The sequence below is a fragment of the Dicentrarchus labrax genome, unplaced genomic scaffold (genome assembly GCF_905237075.1).
Source record: "Dicentrarchus labrax unplaced genomic scaffold, dlabrax2021, whole genome shotgun sequence".
NCBI lineage: Eukaryota > Metazoa > Chordata > Actinopteri > Moronidae > Dicentrarchus > Dicentrarchus labrax.
In genome coordinates this window covers 960782-969840 of record NW_026136712.1, presented here as the reverse complement: position 1 = coordinate 969840, position 9059 = coordinate 960782, and the positions used below count along the sequence as shown (strand labels likewise).

General features: G+C 41.6%; 1 protein-coding gene across 1 annotated transcript; it reads left to right on the top strand.

Annotated features, from left to right (window-relative positions):
- Nucleotides 1-293: 293 nt before the first annotated feature.
- LOC127373066 (cytochrome P450 26A1) lies at nucleotides 294-6388 on the top strand. Its single transcript, XM_051417154.1, has 7 exons — nucleotides 294-997; nucleotides 1394-1618; nucleotides 2524-2805; nucleotides 3387-3536; nucleotides 3648-3782; nucleotides 4766-4912; nucleotides 5358-6388. The coding sequence occupies exons 1-7, from the start codon at nucleotides 809-811 to the stop codon at nucleotides 5694-5696; spliced, it is 1467 nt and encodes a 488-aa protein (XP_051273114.1). The 5' UTR covers nucleotides 294-808; the 3' UTR covers nucleotides 5697-6388.
- The last annotated feature ends 2671 nt before the right edge of the window (nucleotides 6389-9059 follow it).

The window sequence follows — 9059 nt, the reverse complement described above, 5'->3', positions numbered from 1 at the left end:
GCAAGAAGGAAGGGGATTGGGGCCATATCTGAAACATTTATTTAAATTCTTTATTCCGATTTAAACTCAGAAGTTTGACCCTTTAAAATTTAAATATGTGGCCCTAAGAGGGCAGGATCAGGTAGACAGGTTGAATCATTTCAGCTCCACATGGTGAAACCTGTAAACAGGTTCAAATGCATCTAAATCAAATGATAGAGTGCGACTGGTGCAGGGACAGCCTATAAAATAATAGGAAATGAATGAATGAATAAACTTTGAGTGGCAGCAGTGAGAGCCACAGGGAGAGGGATTAAGACATTCTTCGACCTCTTTTCCATTTTCTGAAGCAGCTGAAAATGTGCTGCTTAAAAGCTTTTTGCTCTTGAATGCGGGCCGCCCTGCAGGCATGATTACTGATCCTACAAGCGGGGCTTAAGCCAAGGTAATGAGTGTGTAAACTAGCTGCCTTATTGGCAACAAAGGCGTCTTGGGACGCACTGCCATTGTCTCGGAGGGAACCATCACCTTTTCTCAGTGAAATCCGCCGCGGATTGTCTGCGTGCAACAGGAGGTAGGGATTAAAGATGCGGCCCTTGGAACAAATGGCGAAGCAAGGCAGCCAGTACAGGCCGGAGGCGGGGCCGAGCGACACCCACAATTAAAGATGAACTTTGAGTGAACTAATTTATCTGAGGGAGGAGAAGGTAACAGGCTGCCCGCGGTCTTGGCAGCCTATAAAAGCGCAGGATGAGCAGCCCGGAGCCTCTGTCGCTGACAGAGCTTCACCTGAGCTGCACCGCTCCTGCAACCGCCTGTCACTGCAAACATGGCTCTGAGCACACTACTGGCTACCTTCCTCTGCACAATCGTGCTTCCCGTCTTGCTGTTTCTAGTCGCAGTGAAGCTGTGGGAGGTTTACATGATCCGAGGCAGAGACCCGAGCTGCTCCAGCCCGCTGCCCCCCGGATCCATGGGCTTACCTTTCATTGGAGAGACGCTGCAGCTCATCCTCCAGGTAAACACACGGAAACACTGTCTGATGCCTGACATCAGTGGGATGCTCCAGGCGCTAGGAAATGAGATTTGCACTTTTTTTTCATGGCTTTCAGCTGATTTAATCTTGGTAAACAAACAGATTTCAACTTTGTGCGCTTCCATGAGGCGCTCACAGGTTAAAGATCTATTTCACTGGAAGAAGTTTTAATTTAAATCTACCATTCTGACACTGCCTAATTTAATTGTTAAGATTTCGACATATTCTTTGATTATGTCAAAGTAGAGATACATTTTAAACTCAATAGCCTACATATCGATTTTTATTGATCGGTTTTTGCTCTGTCTGTGTGTATTGATTGAGCTGTGTGTCGTTATCATTTTGCATTGGTTTACATAAGTGTGTCAATGTTTGCAGAGGAGAAAGTTCCTTCGGATGAAGCGGCAGAAGTACGGTTACATCTACCGCACACACCTCTTCGGAAACCCCACGGTGCGCGTAACGGGAGCGGATAACGTCAGGCAGATTCTGCTGGGGGAGCACAGGCTGGTGTCCGTGCAGTGGCCCGCCTCTGTGCGCACCATCCTGGGCTCCGACACTTTATCCAACGTGCACGGAGCCCAACACAAGACCAAGAAAAAGGTAAGATAATTCATGTGAAACCCTCCTGGCTTTACTTCAGTGGTTTAAATCTAATTTTGAGTTCTCGTTTGCGCAGTAACAGGGGCGGGTTTAGAGGGGTTGCATGGGGTGGTAGCTACCCAGTTGGGTGTCAAATCCTGTTAAGTAACACTAACATTAATTTAAATTAATAAAAAAATACATGTTAACATAAATTCATTGAATGGTCTGTTATGGCCACATTTTAGACTAAGAGTTCTTCATCTGGGGGCTTTCCAAGCAAATATAGATATATGTGATTGTCTGTGATTAAATTAGCATATATTTCTACCACCCTTTAAAGTCTCCATTCCACCCTCTGGACATCTCATGTATATTTCTCTAGATCGACCCCTGCTACTGAGTAGATAAATGTCTCAGCCTGTAGTTAGTTTCCTTTGTTGTTTTCTTCCTCTGGCCAGCTTGATCTTGCTTCATTTATAATACAAAGCACAACATCTAGCATTATTGCTGTAACTATTTCAAGTAATTAAATAATAAATGGTCGTATCGATTGTGCAGCCTTATCATTTATGACCATTGGATCCTTAATTTGGATCCATATTTTTCTTAAAACAAGTGAAAAAAATCTGCCAGTGTGTCGGATAAAAATCCGCTTTAAGTGTTTTCTAGAAATGAGTGTCTGTAGAGTAATGTAGGTTCCTGCACTACAATGAAGAAAACTAAGACTTAGCAAAGTAGTATTTGCACTTGAAACAGGTTGAAATATATTTTTACTGTTTAATTTGCTTAAGAAAAATAAACTTTAAGAACTGAATTACAGGCAAACTACTAACATAAGATCTACTCCAAAAAGTAACTTGTAAGTCATTTATTTAGAAATCTTTTGTTTTCATTTACCTAACCTCCCTTCTTTCCTTCTCCAGGCCATAATGCGGGCCTTCTCCAGGGAGGCTCTGGAGCTCTACATCCCCGTCATCCAGGAGGAGGTACAGGCTGCAGTGAAGGAGTGGCTGGCCAAGGACTCCTGTGTGCTGGTCTATCCAGAGATGAAGCGTCTGATGTTCCGCATAGCCATGAGGATACTCCTGGGCTTTGAGCCAGAGCAGATCAAGACCAATGAGCAGGAGCTGGTGGAAGCTTTTGAGGAAATGATCAAGAATCTGTTCTCTCTGCCCATCGACGTGCCCTTCAGCGGACTCTACAGGGTAAGCATGAAACAGATAATTGCCATGCATGCAGGGGCGGCTGTGTCTCAGAGGCAGAGCGGGACGTCCACTAATCAGAAGGTTGTTGGTTCGATCCCCGGCTCCTCCCCTCACATGTCGAAGTATCCTTGAGCAAGATACTGAACCCCAAATTGCTCTCAGTGCTGTGTATCGGTGTGTGAATGTGTATGCATTTCTGTTCAATGGCCTTTGCCATCACTGAGTGAAATGCATGTGGCAAGTAGTGTAAAAGTGCTTTGAGTGGTCGGAAGACTAGAAAGGCGCTATACAAGTACAGGTCCATTTACCATGCAAAAAGCTTTATACATGTGGATCAAATGTCAAAGTGAACCGTGAGGAGACATGCTTAGATGCATGACTATTATACTATGGTATGGATTGGTAAATAAACTAATGACTGCATAGTAGAAGAATTTTGCAGTAAAGTGAATCTAGATTTTCATACTGTAACTGAATAAATGGAAGTCAATAGCTGCCTGTCTTATTCATCTTCATTTGTCATCTCTCCCAACCCACCATCCTCCGTCCCTCCCTGCTCCTCCTGTCTTCCTGTCCTCCAGGGTCTGAAGGCAAGGAACTTTATCCACTCCAAGATAGAAGAGAACATCAAGAAGAAGGTGCAGGAGTCGGACAGAGGGTCCAAACACAGAGATGCTCTGCAGCAGCTCATAGACAGCAGCAAAAAGAACGGGGAACCCTTCAGCATGCAGGTAGTCACACAGTCACATCTCTCATCTACTTCATAAAACGACAAAGTCCTTCTTATAAACCATTGTGTTAGTTGGGCCCTGAACTAAACCTGTCTACATTTTTGTTTCCAGGCCATTAAGGAATCTGCCACAGAGCTGTTGTTTGGAGGTCATGAAACCACAGCCAGTACTGCAACCTCTCTGGTCATGTTCCTGGGCCTGAACCCTGAAGTTGTGGATCGACTGAGGCAGGAACTAATGGACAAGGTAAACTTTAATTCTATAAGTAAGCAGGTGCTGCAGTTGCGTCTTTATGCAATCAATATAACCGACAGTCTGATGCAATGAACAGTCATATTATATCATTAAGCTAGGGATGGAAAAGGCCATTCTTGACCTTGCAAAAAAACTCAAAGCCTACTTATTATTGTTTCATGAGCTTTCAACTACATTTCATGGTCATGCTCAGCAATTAAAGTTCTCAGTTGTCATACTTGGCTCTTGTGATGACATTCTCCATGACCACTGAGCAAACTGTCTGTGGAGGAAGACCATGAGATATGGTGGAAAACCCTGGAGGGTAGGCTTGTAACTAACGATTTTTTGCATCATGGATTAATCTGGCGATCCTTTTCTCAATTATTCAGTTTTTTTGGTTCATAAAATATCAGAATTTGATGTTGATCAATGTTTCCCAACGCCCAAGGTGACATCCTATAATGTTTTGTTTTGTCCACAAAAAGATATTCAGTTCTGTCAGAGGACTAAAAGGCTGAAATTGGAGAATTTGAAAATTTTTCATCAAAATTGTTGGAGCTTCATTTAATAGTTGACAACTAATCAATTCATTGACCATTTGTTGGAGCTCTAGTAAATGGACTGAGTATCTTGTCATAGAGATAGTTATCAAAGCTTACTCAGTAAAGACAAACATGTTAAACCCTGATCTGGAGCCGGATCATGAAGCCAGGTCAGGTGAACAGTTCTGAGCTGCTCACATAAACAGCATATATGGGGGTTTTCCCCAGTCTGCTTTGATTATTTACTGGATAACCAGGCTTGTCTGAACCTGTAAGGCCAGCAGAGGTAATGAACTAACCCACAGTTAACAAGTGAAGTATGGATAGATTGTTTTTAGTTTGTAGCATCACCCATAATGGTTTGATTCCAATTCTTCTCCAACTATGATGAAACTTTAGTTAATACTGTTCTGTGCCTCTCCTTACCCACCTATTTGTATCTGTCTTCAGGAGGAGCAGGGGATAGACCTCCAGAATTTGAACATTGAGTCATTGGAACAGTTGAAATACACCTGCTGTGTCATTAAAGAGACTTTGAGGATCAACCCTCCTGTTCCAGGAGGCTTCAGAGTGGCCCTCAAGACCTTTGAGCTCAATGTAAGTTAAAGATCCCCTCCAGACATGTATTAAGACATAAAACAAATAGTCTGCTTGGAACAATACTGTGTGTTTTGAGATGTTTTTGTTTGCAAAAATGTATAGTTTTCACATTAAAATGCTTAAAAAGACATCTACTCCTTTTTATAGAATTTATGAATATCCAAATGTTAATTTTTAAAGTTTTCCTGCTGGACACAAGATGTCTCCTACTTCCCTGTAATGTTCATTCTCAGTATATGTGCACTGGTGGATTTAAGTTGCATGTTGGACCAGGATTAAAACTCTTAAAATCAGATTTTCTGTGAGCACAGAGACTTTCCACTGTAACAGATGAATGTGCACATAATTCTGCATGAAACATCACACTGCAGGAACAAGAAGAAACATTGATTTTTGTCTTGTATCAAACCTGCTTACTGATCATTTCCCCTCACCATTTCAGGGTTACCAGATTCCCAAAGGCTGGAATGTTATCTACAGCATCTGTGACACCCATGATGTGGCAGAGATCTTCCCCAACAAGGAAGACTTCCAGCCAGAGCGCTTCATGACTAAACCCTCCACCGACTCCTCCAGGTTCCAGTACATCCCGTTCGGAGGGGGCTCCAGGATGTGTGTGGGGAAGGAGTTTGCCAAGGTCCTGTTAAAGATCTTCCTGGTGGAAGTGGTCACAAAGTGTCACTGGACTCTTTTAAATGGGCCACCCACCATGAAAACCGGACCTACTGTCTATCCTGTGGACAATCTGCCAACCAAGTTCACCAGCTATGTGCAAAATTAAAGTGAGATGACGAAGGGTTGTGTTTCCTAAAAGCAGTGTAGAGTGAAGTGTCAGGTTTCCCAAAAGTCTCAAATCATCTGTGTTTTTATCCCCCTTATCCACAGGGGAACTACAGTATAATCAAGGTGCTTGGGGAGTTTTTGGTAGCGCTCATGCTCTAGGAAACAGCTCAAAGTCTGCATTTACATATAAACCAAGCTAGCAATTCTGATATTTTGGACTTATATCAATGTGGATTTTATGGAATATCAAATTGTAAATATTGTAGATGACTTAAGAAGGTATTTTACATTTTATATTATGATGTTAATACATTGGATTTGTGTATATATATTTTTTAAAGATATGAACAAACTAAACCAGAGGCACTATACACATACATGGAACACTTTAATCAGCTCTGAGGTGTATCTATAGGATTATGTATATATGTAATGTAGAGTCTGTTTATATAACTTTTGTATCTTACCCCAACTTATTTAAGTGACTTATGTTATATTGTATGGGCTTTTTATTATTTAATCAAAATGTTTTGTGGAGAATCTTGTGTTGTGGTGTTTTTTTTCTTTGTATTTCATTTATGTGAAAGAGTTAAACTTAAATGAAAGGCTGTCCAAAGTGGGCCCTAAGGTTCACTTAGGTCAACCAGATGTTTTTAGCAAAAATAATTAAAGATTAACTTTGCAAAGTTATGTAAATTGCTGTTTATGCTGGTTTATTTTTTGTGAGGTAACAATGCCCTATGAATTATTTTTCAGAATCTGATTGTAGGAAGTTAATCAATTAAGGGAACTTAGGATCCTAGTAACATTTTGCATCTTAACAATACAAATGCACCTAAAAAGTGTGGTTGGCTGTCGCAAGCATGAAGCCTGGTTACTAAAAACACCCACCTGGGCGCCTGCTTAGCTCAGTGGGTGGAGCTGGCGTCTGAGTCCTTGCTGCAGCGGCCCAGGGTTCGGGTCCGACCTGCGGCCCTTTGCTGCGTGTCATCCCCTCTCACTGTCCCCCTTTTCATGTCTATCTTCAGCTGTATCTAAAGGCAATAAAAGCCCCAAAAAATACTTTAAAAAAAAAACAACACCCACCTGTCACTCACTTAATTTGGCATAACTTTGCCTCAATATGATGTAATAAAATAAACCTTAATGTAATTTGTGATTGAACTGAAATTCAATTTTATTTGTATAGCACCAAATCATAACAGAAATGATCTCAGGACACTTTTCAAAATAATGCAGGTCTAGATCGTACTCCTTAAAAAATTATTTACAGAGACCCAACAGTTCCCACTGTCAATCACCCCATGTACAGCTGTCATGAACAGGGACCATAGCTATAGAGACCAAAACTCTACAGCTGAAAATTGCCACTGTCTGTCACCGAGTATAAATTTGGTTTTAGTCTCTGTACAGGCACAATACTCATGTTAATCTGAAATCACAACTTTGTTTTAACACATTAATTAATAAACAGAGACTATAATGAAAACAGAAGGCTTCAAAGAAGTAATTAATGATCTGTGTGACTGACAGCAGCCCTCTATGGTTTATTTGAAAACACCAGATAAAGTTTGCTGATGACACCTAATGTATTTGCTCTGTACACAGATAGTGGGTGGTCCACACAAACAAACACACATATTTTACACACATTCCATTATCCTTACAAAATAAATAAGTTGTGAGGAGAAGGGACAATAGGACAGAAATCTGTAATCCATAGAAGGAGGAGAAAGCAGAGGACTGATGACCCTGGCAAATGAGCAGACAGAGGGTGAAACAGAGTTCATACTGATCATTTCAGTTTCAGGGCACTGAACCAGTGTAGACCTCTAGTTGAACAGTGGAAGTAGGCCAGTAGCATGGATACATGTTTACTGAAGGCTCAATGTTCTTTACATTTAGGATAACAGTTAATGGATTACTGTTGAAGGTGTTAAAATAGGCTGCTTTGTTGGAATAATGAGTGTATAACTTGTAAAGAGATCAGCTGATGATCACATGATCTGGGTGGGGAAAATGTTCAGTATGCTTGAAACAAACAGGTACAGTACAGTAAATGGACGGCAGGGAAACTGTGTGGTATGACTCCGCTACTCTTCTATTGGTCCAACAAACTACCAGTCATATCCTGCCATGAACTCTGGGAAGTGACTGCCTCCAACTGTTTTTCTTTGTTTCTTTGTTTGCAGAACTAAAGAGGAACAACAAAAGATATGATCTAAATGGCAGTCCACTTACATGTTTGATGGTTTTCACAACTGATGTAAACCATACCCTAGTACACATGAACTGTACTCAAGACCACTTTCAAAAGTGTTCACAGTGTTCACACTAACCCAATGCACTGGAATGCTCAAATGTACTCACATAGTGACCACCTGCCTGTAATGAACCTGAGACACTTCATAATGAACCCTGCAACATTAAACAAGGATGAATAAAACTGGGGTTAAATGTGTCAATACTGGGTATATACCGGTACATTATAAGTACTGTTTTTTAGCGCTGTCCTGTATTGTCAAGAAAAACTCCTGGAATACTCCCTGGAAAGGTCCTGGAAAAATTATTTCTTAAAAAAAGCCTCCTAAGCCTCCTCAGTATGTTTCAACACTAACACACAGCCAAAAACAAAGAAAAAAGTCAGGACTGACCAACCAATACGGTTAAAATCAGTAAGCAACCATGGTTCTAAGATGAGGTCAGTGGTCATCTGCTGCGATAAGCCATCTATATAGACAGGAACCAGGTCACTACAGGGCATGTAAATTGTCTCTGATTACCTGGTTATGTAAGTGGATGTAAATACACGGACTGACAGTGAAAGCTGTCTTAAGTGTTGTCAGTCTAATCGTGAAATTGCGTCAGGCTCCTGAAGTTTGCGGATGACACCACCCTCATTGGGCTCATCTCTGAGTCATCTCATGGATCTCCCTACAGATGAGAGATTGACCATCTGGTGACCTGGTACAGCCAGAACAACCTGGAGCTAAACGCTCCAAAAACAGTGGAGATGATTGTGGACTTAAGAAAGAAACCAGCCTCACCCGCCCCCATCATCCTGTGTGACTCCCCAGTCGACTCTGTGGAGTCCTTCCGCTTCCTGGGTACCATCATTACCCAGGACCTCAAGCTGAGCATCAGCAAACACTTCCCTCTGGTAGGAGGCCATCAGGACCAAAACCTCACGCCACAGGAAGAGTTTCTTTCCGTCTGCAGCTGGTCTCATTAACAAGGCCCGGAACCCCAATGACATTGACTCTTAAACCTAACCTGTATATATGCATTACAGTAATGCACTCCTGTTGGTTTTTCTATCCTGCAAATTGTAAATAGTTTTCCTGTACCGTTTTAGATCTTT

Excerpts from the sequence above, each read along its gene's own strand:
- LOC127373066 (XM_051417154.1), top strand. The coding sequence starts at position 809 with ATGGCTCTGAGCACACTACTGGCTACCTTCCTCTGCACAATCGTGCTT. Across the intron at positions 3,783-4,765 it reads GGCAGGAACTAATGGACAAG|GAGGAGCAGGGGATAGACCT; the intron begins GTAAACTTTAAT and ends ATCTGTCTTCAG. Across the intron at positions 4,913-5,357 it reads TCAAGACCTTTGAGCTCAAT|GGTTACCAGATTCCCAAAGG; the intron begins GTAAGTTAAAGA and ends TCACCATTTCAG.